The following is a 16,897-nucleotide window of genomic DNA, read 5'->3' on the forward strand; positions in this document are numbered from 1 at the left end:
ACAGTCAGCTGACAAATGTACGTGTTTAAAAAGCAAATGGAGAATCAGCACTGCATCTTCACTCCCTGCCACTGACTGCTCTTTTGCAGGTCAACAATTTCACTACAGAAACCCCATGTGGAGGCTTGAATGGATATTTATTGCCAACTGGACAGGTCTTTAAAATCTTTCTCGTATTTCCTTTAAGGCTGGAGAGCACTATAGGATTTTTCATTCAATTTAGCTCCTCTTGGCCTGTCGTGAGAAATTTTCAGAGATCAGGGTGAAAAATCGCCCATGTGTGGTTTAATCAAGACTTTTATTGATGAAAGATACCAAAATGAGTGAGCTCTTGAAATGACCTGTTCTTTGTAAATCATGTAATGTGTGTAGTAATAGAGTGGAAAAGAAGCCATTAAATTCACAACATTCACAATACTGCCACGTGTTTGGAAAGTCATTTGGCTTAATGTGCATAACACTATGAATAAAGGTATCGAGTTCTCAGAAACAGTGTCAAAACACTGGCTGGTACAAAAGAGCAGCCAGCATATTTTATAAGTTTTATTTGATTTATTTTAGATATAAATATTGATACATTTTAATATCTTATTGCATGTGTGTGTGTGTGTGTGTGTGTGTGTGTGTGTGTGTGTGTGTGTGTGCATGTGTGTTGGTTCTACACAATCCTTTAGTCTACAGAATCCAATTTCCAAATTGATGTTATAATACATACCCACGAATTTATATGTAAACAAAGCCACTTTCATAATGTCCTGAACAATTAAACTGTTAACTTGTAATGTATTGTGTGTCAAAGAAAAATCAATATCAATCAAGCCTAATGATAATGACTAAATACCATTAAATATGGAGCCCTCTGTATTACCTTATTGGCTCAGTTTGGTAGCTTTTATCCAACTCCATCAGAAACTGTTTCCTAGCGACCACATCAATGTCCCTTCATCTTGGCATGCTTGGACGTCCTCTTATTCCTTTAAGAGGTGCTCAAAATGGCCACCAGTATGGATAGAGGAGTATGATGATGAGAATGCTTCTAATAAAATGGTAGCTGACAGAGAAACGATAGAGCAAGAGTAATGGATGGGTGAATCAGTATGTCATAAAACTAAGAGCTCCTTTGGCCCATGCTCAACCCTGGAAATGGGCTAAAACATGGCAGAGATATCATCATGTCGTGAACTCTAGATTTCATAAGAAACTGTTTATGGCATACTGTATATTTATAAATATTGTGATTGTTATTTGCCCAAGAACTAATTAAAACATAATACTGTATATACAATTATAACCTCACACACACACACACACACACACACACACACACACACACACACACACACACAGTAGTCTGTGGCACAATCTCCTGGGCAAAATATTTTCATTTTACTGGCACCTTTGTGGTTGTGCTGTTGATAAGAGTGCTCATTAATTCATTTGATTTATGTATAATTTGTGCGAGTGTCCTCTAGTCCTTAATCAATTTCTGACCAGAATGGAACAGTGGTGCAGTGGTCAGTTTTGCTACAGCCTTCACAATTCGATCTTGAGCTCAGGTTAGTGTCTGTGAAGGCTTCATTCAGCTCACCAGTTTTCATAAAAACAAGGTGGTAGGTGAACTGTCTACTCTAGATTGTTAATAGCTCTGAATATGTGTGTGTGCCTGGTGCCTGTGCATCCTATCTATGCTGTTTCACTGCATTATGTCCAGTGCTCCAGAAATAGGCTTTGAATCCACTGTGACCCTGACCTGGATAATGCGGTTACTGGAGATGAATGAATGAATGATGAGTTTCTGACTACAGGACTTCTGTGCGATTGAGATTTTTGGTTCTCAACCCAGTAGTGACATTTCAAAACTCCAGCAATGTTGCTCCATCTAAGACACTTGGACCACTACAATACCAAAGATTATGTCTTTGACATTTCGGTGTCACTGTTGCTCTGAGAAATGACCCACCACTTTAATAACATCTGCTCAAGGGTGGTGAATTTTAACTCATGACCAGGATAGAGGGGTGCTAACAAATAACACAGCAACAGAGCGACAGATGAGCTACAATCAGTAATCAACCTATATTTTGGATTACATGATAAAAAGTACCAATGATTGTAAACTAATAATTGACTACGTGTATGTATATAATTATCATGATGCTATGGGTCATTACTATAATCACCACACCCAGCATAGCTTGTTTTGAAATAACCCTATATATTAGCCCGATGTTCTAATTTTTAAGATTTGATTTTTTTTTATTTGCATGTGTATCAGGTGGGGTACTAGAAAAAAGTTTCAAGCCAGAGGACATATGAAGGAAGAAGCAAATATGTGCAGTGCAGCCTTTCTTTGATCAAATTCCTCTGCCACTTCAAGAATCGGTGGAGCTGCATATTAAATGCTGTGGGGGAGCAAGCAACGCCAGTCGGCAGTCAGTCAGCTGGAACTGCAGAAGACGGGCATCAGCTGTCCCATGAGATAGTGCACCCAGGCTTTGATTATGTCAGGTGGCAGAGTGTTATGAGAGTTTTATATAAAAGTATGCATCATGTTTTTTTTTCCTTCTTATTAAAATTTGTGAGTGAGCATGGGTAGATTTGTTTTAATCATTTGTAAATCATTTCAGATGCTTTAGAAAGGGAACAAAATCAAACCAACTGATTGTGAGATTAGAGTGCACATTGACTAAGAGAAAAGGAAAAGACATCAAGTATAATTAAAAAGAGAGGAAGAGTGAGAGAAAGGGATGCTATCAGGGGAAATCAAGCCCTTGGTTTGAGTGAGACAATTGGGCTTCCCATATACACACAAGTGCATAGAGAGCATTGGCTACTGGGATCTTCATTACCCAGACTATTAATGCAACCACTCAAAAGGTCACCTACACAGCATCACCGTCAATTAAAGCAGCGCTTCATCTTCTGCCCCTGAAATCCCGACGTAGCGCATGTCCGACAGTGCAGTGAACACACACTCATCTGCTGAGGAGGAAGCCAAGCACAAGAGGATTATGGAGGGACAATGGATCATCTCAGATTCAGCATAACAACCAGGGATTGAATTCCCACAGAACAACCTGGTGAAGGCACGGAAACTGGATTCAAGGAATCAGGAAGGTGATCACGCTAAATAGAACTACAAGCCTTCTGGAAGTAGCCACTTCAGTTGAATTAATTCTGTCTGACCCGTGTCTACATGCATCAGTAGCTTGGACACCTCTACAGTCGGATAAACACTCTAGTCTGTTATATGGTAAGCAGCTTTACTGAAACCAATAGCATGGAATTAACAGTCGAGACCAACTCGTATAGGAAAAACACACCACAGCTTGGGGCAGAGAAGATATATCCTCAACTGGAGCACACACACAATCCACAGGGAGAGATTTTCTTTTCTATCCGGATTTGGCTTATATTATGTTATGACGTTTTCAATGAGTTGGAAAGAAATCACAAAATGGTTAAAATACAATTTTATCAAAAGTGAAATAACTATTTTTTTAAAGCATGGTACAAACCTCATGTTTAATGATTTTAATGTATATTTTGCTATGTATGCAGCTTATTTCTTGTAAAAATAAAACTTAGCAACAACAAAACAAAAACAAGATAGCAGGAACAAAAGAGGAACACAACTACAAGGACTCAGCAAACAATGCACACAAGACAACTGGTATAAATGGGGGAGGTAATTAGAGAACCATCAGGGGCCGGTGTGCAGAAAAGAGAAGCGGATAAGGATCGAGCGGGGCAAACACATGTAAGTAGTAAACAAAAACAAAGACACATGGCAGAAGACCTAACAAACCTTGTACAGGCAGGAAAAAGTCCAAGCCATCTATGGCAATTATTTGTTAAAGCATTGTAGCTTCACTGAACGTAGTAGTGCTGTATGTATAATACATTATATACAGTATATAAAAACTCAGAAAAAGTATTGTATAATATAAAGCTCAGTACTAAACCAGCCAAAACTAATAACCTATTTGAGCCATGCCAAGAAAAATACTTGTGCCAGAAATTATATAATTCATATAGGTCATTTATAAACAACAAATTACTGATGTTGATAAATTGCCAATGTAACATTAAAACAATTATACATCAAATTTGTAGCATATACACACACACAAAAGAAAATGACAGCTAAATATACTAAATATACTGTACTATGTTATACCGTTACTGTTGCAAAAGCAACTGTCATATAATTTTTTTTTTTTTACAATGATGCAGAATGCTATCATATTCTTTATGTACCAACTCCTTTATATTAGCAATGGAGGAGCCAGAAGACAGGTGAAAAATAAAAAATCCTGAGATCTGTTTATAACAGTGTTGTATAAAGTACTAGAAAGCAATACTTGAGTAAAAGTACAGGTATCGTACTAGAAAAAGACTTTGGTAGAAGTGAAAGTCACCTTTTAGAATATTACTCAAGTAAAAGTCTTAAAGTATCTGATATTTACTGTACTTAAGTATCAAAAGTAATTTTCTGATATTTAAATGTACTTAAGTATTTTCAGTAAAAGTAAAAAATAAAATTTCAGTGATTTCCGGGAGGCATAAGAGCAGGGGCGGCTCTAGGATTTCATCTTTAGGGGTTTTAGCCCTCAGTGAGAATTTAAAATAAGAATAATTTTATATTATATATTATATGACTACATAGTAAGCCAAAAGTTATGGTATTATTTAAAATGGCAAAAGTGGACACCAAAATTTTATGCAAGATGTAATGATGCCAGTCTTGAATCAAATCAGTTCATGCATGTGTGCATTCTCTACAAACAGTGTGAATGCAGTCATTAATAAACAAATATTCACAAGACAAAGACCAAATCAATAAATGTTATTTTTATTTACTGTAGTATTGATATTGCTTTAATATTTTGTTTGTGCTATTACTACTCTGGTAATAAGAATAGTGACATTTCACTGCTTTTGGTTGCTTTTGGTTGCCGCCGTTATAGATAAATGCCTCCAGCTCTGAATGCCCGTGCACGACCTGTACTTCTCCGTAGAGCGTGCGGAGCTGCGTAATGTAATCTAGGAGCAGTGATTCACCAAACCTCCCTTGTTGCAGTTGCACACATTTATTCTGATTTTATTTTGTAGTAACGAGTAACGAAGATGCTTAGTGGAAATATAACAGAGTAAAAGTGTATATTTTATCTAGGAAATGTAGTGGAGTAAAAGTGAAAGTTGACAAATTTAAATAGCGAAGTAAAGTACAGATACGTGACATTTCTACTTAAGTACAGTAACGAAGTATTTATATAAGTATTTATTATTTGTACTTCGTTACATTACAACACTGGTTTATAAGTATGTACAGTAACACCAGCAAGTCACAAATATGAACTAAAGCATACTGTAAGTCTTAAATCACACTACTTTCAGAAAGATTTGCAGGTGAAGAAAAAAGCATCTGTTAAAAATCCTAGTCAATACAGGCTACAAGCATTTTGATAGGAAGTGGAAATAATCTTACTATGAATGTGACATTGATTGTAGAATTTTTTTTTTTTCTGCTGTTGCAGAAACTATGCACACAGACGATGCTTTCCCTGGAGCCTGAAACTATTTATTTTGAATATATTCAGAATACAGTACAGAAACCACATACTATGAGAAATGTAAATTATTATAGCCCTATAAATAGTGTAAATGCACCAAATGTACTGTACCAAGATTTTAACATAACACAAGAGCGCAACCTATAGTATATATAGCCAAAGGTATGTGTTTACCTGACCATCACACTCAAAGAACTTTCATTTAATGCCAAAAAAATTGAAAGCACAAAAATGAATAGACCATCTTTGTAGACTATAGCTGTAGGATTTCCGTTTACTCAAACTAAGAGACCCAAACCTGCTGACAGCCTGCATGACAATGTCACTGTGCACAAAGAAAGGTCCATGGTTTGAGAAGGTTGGAGAGGAAGTACTTGAGTGTCCTTCATAGAGTCCTGACCTCATCCCCACTGAACACCTTTTTGTTGTACTGGAACACAACAGACCTCCTCACCCATTGTCAGTGCCTGACCTCTATAATGATCTTGTAGCTTAATAAACACAAATCCCCACAACCACTCTCCAACATCTGGAGACAAGCCTTCACAGACGTTTGAAGTCTGTTACAGGAATATTCAAGCCACTATGGATGTGCTGATTCGCTCCTCTTGTGCAAGCAATGATTAATTTATAATTTACTAAAAATGGCATTTATAGCATTGCTGCTGTTCCCCTTTTTACTTTATTACTTTTTTATATATAATTTTTTGAATAGAGTCCAATTGAAATTGCATTATAATTGGTTTTGTTTCTAAGCACATATGGGCATGACTAATGGACTGATTAGCTGACTGACTAGTTTAATAAGTATAATGTTAGTATGAATGCAATATATGAAATAAATAAATAAATAATAAAAATGCTGAGTCATCCAGTGTGTTAAGAGCTGCAAGGTTAAATACCAGCTGCCTGTAAACCAGTCCCTTGCCAATTATTTGACGAGTAATTGTATCATTTTAATTCTATTCATTTTAAATGCATTCAATAAAAATGATTTAAAAACACAAACAGGTTCAATTTCAACAATGAAATAAGTTAGCATGCGTTCAGACTAAACTACTTTGAGTTTCATATCAAAGAGTCTCAGCCGCATATGCATCAACAGGAGAAAGGGAGAGAACCTTGGTAAAGTAACAGAGGTTACACTGATTGAAAATTAATTTACATAAAAGCAAGCTTCATCTCAGGATACATCTCCATGTAACAAACTTTGCTTTTAGACGTTATCAAAGTTTGTTTGTGCTGACTGATGCTCTTGATAGTGCATACAAGAATGAAGCAAGGAAGAGCATTAGAAACCTGAGCGTTTGTGCAGTGCTAGGCAGCATTGTCCTGAAGCTTAACTGTCATGCTTAAATAATATTTATCTTCACATTTGCTCGCCTAGTTTACCTGGACAGATGGAGTGGAGGGGTAGATACAGTGTCTGATCAGCAGAGTAACGTTCTCTCATTCCCACAGAGAGGGTTCACACTGGGCAAGGGGAGGGAATCAGATTCAAGTAAAGTTGATTAACATGTAGGATTTATGCTAATAAGAAGGGCTCAATTAATGGTCTGAATCAGCTAAATGTTTATATAACAGTGGAATATAGAGCACAATCTCCCAAGAGCTCAGGCTAAGAGTCAGTGTACTGCTCAACAGCTTCATCTAATTACAGTACATTAAGTGGGAAGGAGGTTAAATGGCATGAAGCACAAATGACATATTCTGACCCTTAATAAATCTTTGTTGTTGTTTCACAGGGTAATTTTGCTCCCTTGAACGGTCAAACATAGGGTTAGAAATAACCCAACATGGTAACGTATGACTCCTTATACACCTAAGCTTTTCTATTTTAGTGACTATATTGTTAGTTCTGTTTGATTCTTCACCTCATTCTATCAACATGTCACTCTTTTTGTGCCTGAAGTAAAAAAATTTCTTAACAGTCAAATAATCAGTGACCTGCAGCTTTTCTGGGAAAAGTGAGTGTGAAGTAAGTGTTTTAGTTGATCTGTGGAGCTCATTTAGCACATGGAGGGAAAACAACTATGATCTCTTGAACATTCATATCTAATTCCTTAAGAATAATCTGCAACTCTGACCTCGGTGCCTTCTGAAACCCACCATAGAAGTTAAAAGAAGTGAGAACTATAACTTTTTCAGAGAATCGTGGTCAAAGATCAGCAAAATATCTTTAGCTAATGGTTGTGAAGTCAGAGGAAAAATAATTACAAGATTCAAGACAAATATTTTATTTCCTCTCCGTCTCAAAGGCTATAAAAGGATGCTCTATTAAGACAAAGTTTTTAGTAGGCTTAAATACTTAAAATACTTCTTAATGTTCATTGCATCTCTGGAGAACTCTAGCTACTGTAGTTACAGGTAAGGTACAAACCCGCACTGCAGTGATTCTGCAGTGTATTTAGCTCTCTCATTTGTGAGAGGGCTCGTTCGTTCTTAAATGATAACTAATTTTGAAAATTTAAAAACATGGATAAACTCACAGTCACCTACCTTTGGTCATTAACTGACTAACTAACTACTCAACAAGCACAAAGTCCAGCAACTAACCATCCACCAGGTTAGAGAACAAATAAAAGGTTGTTTTTTTTTCTCAATTCAGTTGAATTTTAATTGTATAATGCTTTAAAGAACAGAGATTGTCTTAAGCCCTATTCGGACGGGATTAGTTCTACGTGGGGACGTGGGGGTAAAGTAATTATTACCAGAGCTTCTCTGTGATTTTAGTCCCGTCCGAATGTGCCATCTCGGTAATCATTACAGACAATGTCAGTAAAGATTACGGCGACTTTTACCTTCTGTAAAAAGGTCCGAAAAAATTACCTCAGGTAATACTAATCCCGTCCGAATAGACCCGCTGCAAATATGTACGGTAAAAGTCCATCATTTCCTGTTTAAAAGTAGTTTTTGGCGCGTTTTGCAAGCATGGAGGTGCTTGAAACAGGAAGCAACGTCATACGCACATGACGACAAGGAGGTTACTGTGGTGCATAAAGCGAGTTACCCCTCCCACTTCTGCTAGTTTTACTGAGATGTCTTGTCCCGTGCGAATTGGCCAATTAATTTTACAGACGTCCTGAGGTAAAATTGCATTACTCCACGTCCCCACGTAGAACTAATCCCGTCCGAATAGGGCTTTAAATAAGCTTTACAGAAAATACAATTATTAAATAAATTCATTTGAATTTATCCCTCCTTCTTTAGAAGAAAGAGGAAGAAACCATAGAGGAATCAGACTCAAGAGGGAACCTCATCCTAATTCGGGTGGCATGACACCTATTCTGCTTGATTATAACAATTGGGAAAACCCCATCAATCCTAAAGCCTGTTTCTATTGATATCTCAATATTTTGCTTTCTCACTCTCAGCTTCTGACATTCTCATACTCTCACTGTCTCCACCCTGATTGGCTGCAGCTCCTGCCTGTCATCTGAGACCCTTAACACAGCTCTAAGGTGCATATAATTGCTCTGAATCCCAGAAACGAGACAAGTTTTAAGGGTTTTTGTTCTATGTCACTTATATGTATGCATGACTGCCAACACTGACACCCCCCCCCCAACTTTTTCTTTTTTTTTTTTTTCAAGACATCCTATGCAGTCTAGCTTTACCTGTGAAAAGTAAAATAAAACTACAATTGGAGCTGGTCATGAAAAAAAGAGAGCAAATCTTTTTATCCAGGGTCATTATTTCTATCAACAGTATATAAGTGAGAACAGCTGCAGCTTCAGCCGAGTCGTCGTTTAAGTGTTAGCGAACAAGCTTTAGCAGTGATCTTTTAAAATGTGAAACTGACTATTGAACAAGATGTTGGAGACGTAATCGACTGGAAAGTAAAGGTCACTTTGACACCCACATTTTTTTGTCCCAAATGATGTTTAAAAAGCACTCTAGGATCTACTAAGTTGTGACATTTTAGTATTGGTGAAATGTTTTAACTGCCATATTGTGACAAAATCTTGCGAGGAGCCCAGAGGCCACTAAAAGATGAGGACTTTTTGAAATGGTCTGGTATGGCAGCTAATTTTTTTTCCTCTTCTTTCTTTCTTTCTTTCTTTCTTTCTTTCTTTCTTTCTTTCTTTCTTTCTTTCTTTTCAGTTTTCTATTTTTTGGTCTATAAAAGTACAGGTATTTCAGGAAAATTGTTATACTCAAGGATACTGTATGTCTGTCAAGAAAGAAACTATGCATAATGATCTGGAAGAATTTCACCCACCAATGCCCCTGACAAAATAAATTAAATTATACATGCTGAGAAGCTAAAATGATTTTGACTCATTATGGCATAGCTTTGGGAAAATTACTGATTAAAATCTACTCAACATATGAAAAGCTTGAGGTGGATGGGCAAGAAGGGCAGAAGACCACATTGGAGTGAAATCCAGTGTGGTCTTCTGCTGTTCTTGTGTGGTCTTCTGCTGTTCTTGTGTGGTCTTCTGCTGTTCTTGTGTGGTCTTCTGCTGTTGTTGCCCATCCAGATTTCTGCTCTTGATGCTGGGATGCTTTTCTGCTCACCATAGTTGTAAAGAGTGACTATATAAATCGCTATATCCTGCCTGATAGCTCGAAACTAGTCTCTCCATTTTCCTCTGACCTCTCTTATTGAAAAAGCATTTCCACCTACCGTCACTACACCGTCACTCACTCAGTGGTTTTTTTTGGTACCATTATGTACAATTATAAAGGCTATCCTGTGTATCCATGGTGCATTGTAATTAATCATGTTTCATGTACTGTATACATCCCTACGTCCTCATATACACATTTGCTTGCTAAATCATTCGGTGTATTGGTTTAGAAATTGCATTCTTTGTTTCAGTGACTATATTTAGAGGACAATAAACCAACTTACTTATGAAGCACTGTCTAGTTGGCACACTGGCATTGCTATTAACTCAAACCATCACCATTAACATCCAGCATCCCATCATCTGTCAGTCTTCATCAGTGCACTTAGACATAGTCTCCAAATCAAATAACCAATCCCTGAAATAGCAACAGCTGCAGATGGTGGATCATATTATGTGTTATTGAACATCTTCCTATTAGTCCACTGTTAATCATGGAAAAGTGAGAGAGACAGTGAAATGTCATTCAGGATTAATAACAGACACATCTAATAAAATAAATCAATGAATAAATACTTTAGATCAGGGAACGGACTGGCTTGTCTTCATTTGTTATTGGATGACGTGTGCTTAATAAATGGAACGATAATTGATTTTAGTGTGACTTTTGCATGTTTTGTAAGTCACCTGGACACAACCAAAATTGTGGGGAAATTGAATGTCAAGGCACCTCATGATGTCTGTTTGGATGCTTTAGCGATCGCAGAAATGTTGTTTATTGAGTGAAATATGTCAAAGCAGGAGCAAGTCTTATTTTATTTGATTCTAGTGAAAAAGATGGATGTGGATGTGTATTGTGTCTGTGTGTCTGTGCGAGCATGGCAGTGCAAGAAACATGACATCATAGGCTTCAAATATGGACAAATCCATTACACATCAGTGTGAAACTAAATTCTTAGACAGCCAAAAAATACCACGCTGATAAAATAAATCCAAGGCTTCAGGACCATGGGTCAGTTCTGAGAATTGGGTTTGGAAGTAGTGGCTGCTATCAGTAAGCTCAGCCTGTTTGCAGGAGTAGGTGAGTGAGGCCAAGCAGCAAGATGTTATCATTACTTTTATAAGCCTTCACACTGACTTATGGGGTTGATATTAATCGTATTGCTCACAGCTGGTCTGCTGGACTCCTTCAGACACCAGTCCCTTAGGGGCATCTTTACTCACAAATCGGCAAGTTTATTAATGATTCTGGCATAGTGCTGAGGAGATTTTTATATAACGACTTCAGCATGTCCATTTTTTCTGAAATATTTCAGCTGTGCTGCTGCGCATGATAACATTGTCTTGAGGCACATGCATTTACAGGAGCATGGGGACTAGAGAGAAACGCTATTCTGAGGAAATAGTTTCCCTTGTGATGAACAACACAAAGGAATTACTATGATAATCAAAGGTAAATTGAATTTTTTTTATTTTTGTGAAGTGATGTGCATCACAAACAATGTGCCTCGGCTTTGCTCTTACTTCTTATTTGCTGACCCGTTAGCCCAGTAAGTCATGAAGTAACTGAATCATATTGTTTAATGTTAAATCCAGTAAATTATGTTGCAACATGAATACCTGAGTGCTTCACAGCTCCAGGGTCCACAGTTCGATACTGAGCTCGGATAACTCTGTGTGTGTGTGTGTGTGTGTGTGTGTGTGTGTGTGTGTGTGTGTGTGTGTGTGTGTGTGTGCATGCGCGTGTGCACGTGTGTGTGAGAGAGAGAGAGAGAAAATGTTCTCCCTGTACCTACAATGGTTTCCACTGGTTATCTTAGTCTCTTCCCACCTCCCAAACATATCAGTCAATGGACTGTAGGTGTGTGTGTGTGTGTGTGTGTGTGTGTGTGTGTGTGTGTGTGTGCAGACAGACAGACAGACAGACAGACAGAAAGGCTACATGCATAACATGACCTGCAGCTGATTTAGTGCTACTTCAACCGAAGGCATTTAAAGTAAGTTCCAACAGTGTCAGATTTTTTTCCAAACCAAATATGCAACACCAGTAGGAAGGTTTCTGAAAAACTCAAGGATGGAATGGGGTCCTGAAATACTCCCAAGGTGGTTACAAATACAGTAATGTAACTTTCATACACAAGAATGTGGGTATTAACAAAAAGCTTTTCTCCAGATAGAACTATATTACTAGTGAACTAGCATTAAATGCATTTCATGCTATAATTTGAATGGAAGGAATTTTAATGCACAGTCTGTTATAAAACATGACCATTTTTTTTTACTGATATTATTTCATACTGTGTGACAAGTAATGATCTTGAAGGACAAGTGAAATCACACTTTGTAAATCCAACTTAATGCAAATTAAGATTGCAAATTAAGTTAAATTACATTTCAGTTTTGTAAGATAGCTAATGCAGCTGTAGACTTTGTCTTCTTCATCCAGGAAGAGAAGAAAAAGTGCAGGAATTCGAAGCTGTGGGAAACTTGTAGTTGACTCAAAAAAAACAAAAAACTTTAAGATTAAAATAAAGATTCTGCTTGAATTTATATTGCCAAAATTACATGCACAAATAAACCCTATTGAATGACTTTGATAATACACATCAACATTATATACAAATATGTATTGTAAAATTTGCAAAGAATAGAACCCTGAAATCTGAAGATCAGTCTGTGATACACTCATTTATATTTTGTGCATGTTTTGGCAACTTCTTCCTTCAGTGAACACACTGAAAAAACTTCATAGTTGCTTAAGTAGCACAATATAAATTATTGTCCTACAGCAAGGTGAAATGCAGTTTAAAGAGTTTCTGATATATGGCTTGGGTTGAGAAATTTAAATGCTTCTCTACATTGATCCTGCCACAGCACAAGATCTATCAGAATGTTTGACACATCGGTGCCAGCATTGTAAACAGTGTCCTCTGTCTGATCGACAAGACTTCCTTTATGGGTCCCCCAAAAGACGGAGCTAAAAATACAGCTGAAAGAACATTGATTCCTATACTGACACAGTGCTGTACATCCAGGGGTTTATAATCGGTGTTATTTACTGAATAAATGAAACTAATCATATAAAACTAATTACACAACAGGTCAAAAAATAAATAAATTACTAAAATATTAAATAAATAAATAAAATATTAAACAAACAAACAAACAAATAAAGCCACCAATTCCAATGTTGATGGTGTAGAATGGACCCATGCATGTTAGATCCTGTTTGGGTTTATTACAGGTTTAATGGTCAGTGGTCTTGGGAAAAAAAACAATACTGTAGGCTAAAATGGCAGATGAAGGCATCTTACAGTTCAGTCAAGCAGGTTACAGTAAAACCCAAAGCCAGAAATCAACTATCAACACCCTGTCATGCTGAATATAAAAATCTATCCTACTACTTTATACAGATGCCATCACTATGTATCTCTCTGATAACTACATATCTTGTAAGACCAGTCTTCAGTTACTAGTCATCCAACAGTGTGCCTCCGTAACAATGCTTTATTTCTGTACCAACTCAAACATGCTACCGTAGCTAGCCTATGTCCCAGATGAATATAGAAGCAGCGGTCAGTTTTATATAATAAAGTGATTGTATAAATTAAAAGCTAGTTGTTTTTGCATTCAGTGACGCATCTAACAATCCTGACATGCCAATGCCATGTAAGTACCGTATTTCAAAATACTGAAATACGGCTAGAATATTAAATACTACCTATTAAATACTATTCAATTCAATAAGCAAAATTATTTAAAAAAAAAAAAAAAGAATAAATAAAAAAAAAATAAGACATTTTAACATCATTTTATTTCCTAGAATTCACGCCTCCTGGCTCCTGTATGGTCTGGACCTATTCTTTTAAGATGACCAGAATTTCATGAAACATGAGGCAGCAAGTGATGCTAAAAACTGCCACACCGATGCTAAAGACTCTAAAACCCACACAGAAAAGATGAGCAGAGATGAGATGAGATGAGATACGATGCTCCCTAGCAGATCACTATCAGCTATTCCAATAAGTTCTACATCTTTGGTCTGACAACAAAAGCATAAATACATAGATAATGTAGTGACTAAGTCGCGCAAGTTATTTTTCTATATGAAGACAGGTCTTTCTGCTGGAATATTATGTCTGTAAGGTCTACAGTATAATTTGGTCAGCTTTTATGGGAGTCTTCAGTGGCCCAGCAGCTCCTCATCAGGATCTAATAACATTGATTATGAACTACACGATTCATATCTTCCTTTGACTTGGTATTAAGTGCAGTTCCCAATTAAAGTGCATACACGAGTTACATTAAATATGAGGTGATGTTAATCAAGCAGACAGGAATGTAACTCGCAGAGGATCCTTACCTTCATAATAGATTTTGAAGCCGTGGGCACTCACAGCAAAGTCACTGGTGAGCCGCAGGGAGAAGACGGACCCTGTGCTCGTGACTGGAGGTGGGATTTGGAAACCTGTTAACCTGTTCAGGGAACATAAGAGATAACAGATATTTAGATCTAATACACATCCTAAACTTCATTAACGCTAATTATGAAGGCCTGCCTAATTTCAATTGATATGTCAAAAAACGCTTGCTTACACATTATTTTACAACACATTGACGTATATACAGTAAGTGTGTGTGAGTAGTGTTCAGACGGGAAAAGTCCATCAAGACGAAGCGCACTTCAAGTACCCAGATTATGCAAAAATTCAACTAATTAAACAAAATGAGGAATGTTGGACTCGACGTTTCCACCTTTTCTTATGTAGCAGAAGTGGGTTGGTTCTACCAGGGGCTTATGCTGGATGGGAAAAATATTCAGGATGGCTGGTGAAAAAGTCTGATCCCATATTGGATTTACTTTTAAACATTTAAAAAAAAAATACTCAGATTTCTGTTAAAGCTAGACGTGTCACGTTACCGCTACGGAGTTTGATGCCATTTGCAATTGATTTGGAAATGGATTGTATTCCTGTTTAGTAAAAAAAAAATTAATACACTATACTGCAGAGTACCTAGTGCATAGTGTGTAATACGTCATTTGGGCCATGACGATCGTTATGGTCATGATGAGAAAACTGTATTTTATAGCCAATAAGATTTCAGTGCTAAATGTTTCTTTTATGGTCTTTAAAAACTAAAATGAGTTGAAATGGAGTCTGTTATGAACATTGGCCAGAGCTGGACACATTCTAGACTAGTGCAACACTTTATGTGGTCAAGTGAAAAGATGAAGAGTGCTGTCTGAAATCAGCCCCACTGAGACCCAATGAGAGCCCGTAATCTGCTCAAATTGTGTGCAGACCCTGTCTCCTTGGAGAAGGACTTGAAAACTTTTTAAAACCTAAAGTAAGAAAGAGATGTCTGTGTGAGAAAGGATGAATATATAACCAGTAGAGCTGCATACCAGTACAGAAGGCGAGGACTATCGGTGCAACAGTGTGTTAATGACACCCCAGGAAAATGATCTACTCATAAAATGCACTGAATTTGTACCGAATGCAAAGATTTTTAAGGTTTAATACAACACCAAATCCTAATTACAGGCTTTACTGAAGCTTCAGGTCTAAGCCAGCTTTGTCTTTTAACTGCCACACTGATATACTGTAAGAATAATATCATATCATTACAGTAATAAAGTGCAGTTTTTCAGTCAGAGGAAAGCTGTATTTTTAGTCAGATTAACCTTTTTTTTTAATCTTCATATTACATTCACATGGATACACTGGAAAGACAAAATAATAGTTTTGTTTTCAGTTACAGTGATTAAACCCCAAGAAGATATAAACTGGAAAACATGGCAAAGTAAATTGCCTAAAGCCATTTAGTTAAAACAGCACATAAAATCTACAACAGGAAACAAATGCCTCCTGAAAAAAACACAGAACTGAGAGGAAGAAAAACAAAGCGCACTTTCACAATCCTTGGTACCAGTTTATTCATTCATTCTGTACTTATCCCATGCAGGGTCACAGGAGTCTATCCCAGGGTATCCATTGGACCGGGTGCCAGTCTCACACACATGGACACACACACACTCGCACACACTCATACGCGCGCACACACACACACACACACACGCGCGTGCACACACTCACACACACGCGCGCACACACGCGCACACACTCACACGCGCACACACTCACACGCGCACACACGCACACACTCACACGCACACACACACACGCACGCACACACACACGCACGCACACACACACGCACGCACACACACACGCACGCACACACACGTGCACACCAGATAATTTAAATGCCAATCAGCCTACAGTGCATGTCAATGGACTGGGGGACCCCCAAAGCACAGGGAGAACATGAAAACTTCACACACACATATACGCGCATACACACACACATGCACGCACACACTCACACCCGCGCGCACACACACTCACACGCCCACACCAGATCATTTAAAAGCTAATTAGCCTACAGTGCATGTCAATGGACAGGGGGACCCTCAAATCACTGTACATGCAAACTTCACACACACACACACACGCGCGCGCGCACACACACACAAACGCATACAGGTGGAGACAGGAATCAAACCCCTAAACTGAAAGTGTGATGCAAACATTGTATTTATTGTTTATCCCAATTTATCTTGAAATTATTAAATGGTGTTGAGGTGCAGGCTTCACAAATTTAATACTATCTTGGCAAGCCATGTATTTATGGAGCTTGTTTAAAGCACAGGAGTATCATCATGCTGAAATATGTTTTAGTTTC

The 16,897-nt window shown here is 37.6% G+C and overlaps 1 protein-coding gene across 4 annotated transcripts in view; it reads right to left on the bottom strand.

Moving 5' to 3' along the window:
- csmd3b (CUB and Sushi multiple domains 3b) overlaps positions 1-16,897 on the bottom strand; it is a 403,012-nt gene that overhangs the window by 301,745 nt on the left and 84,370 nt on the right. For all 4 annotated transcript variants that reach the window (XM_047808110.1, XM_027175911.2, XM_047808109.1 and 1 more), the window contains exon 3: positions 14,514-14,626. In XM_047808110.1, the coding sequence (XP_047664066.1) occupies positions 14,514-14,626 (113 nt within the window). The remainder of the gene's footprint in view (positions 1-14,513; positions 14,627-16,897) is intronic.

The sequence above is a fragment of the Tachysurus fulvidraco genome, chromosome 24 (genome assembly GCF_022655615.1).
Source record: "Tachysurus fulvidraco isolate hzauxx_2018 chromosome 24, HZAU_PFXX_2.0, whole genome shotgun sequence".
Lineage (NCBI taxonomy): Eukaryota > Metazoa > Chordata > Actinopteri > Siluriformes > Bagridae > Tachysurus > Tachysurus fulvidraco.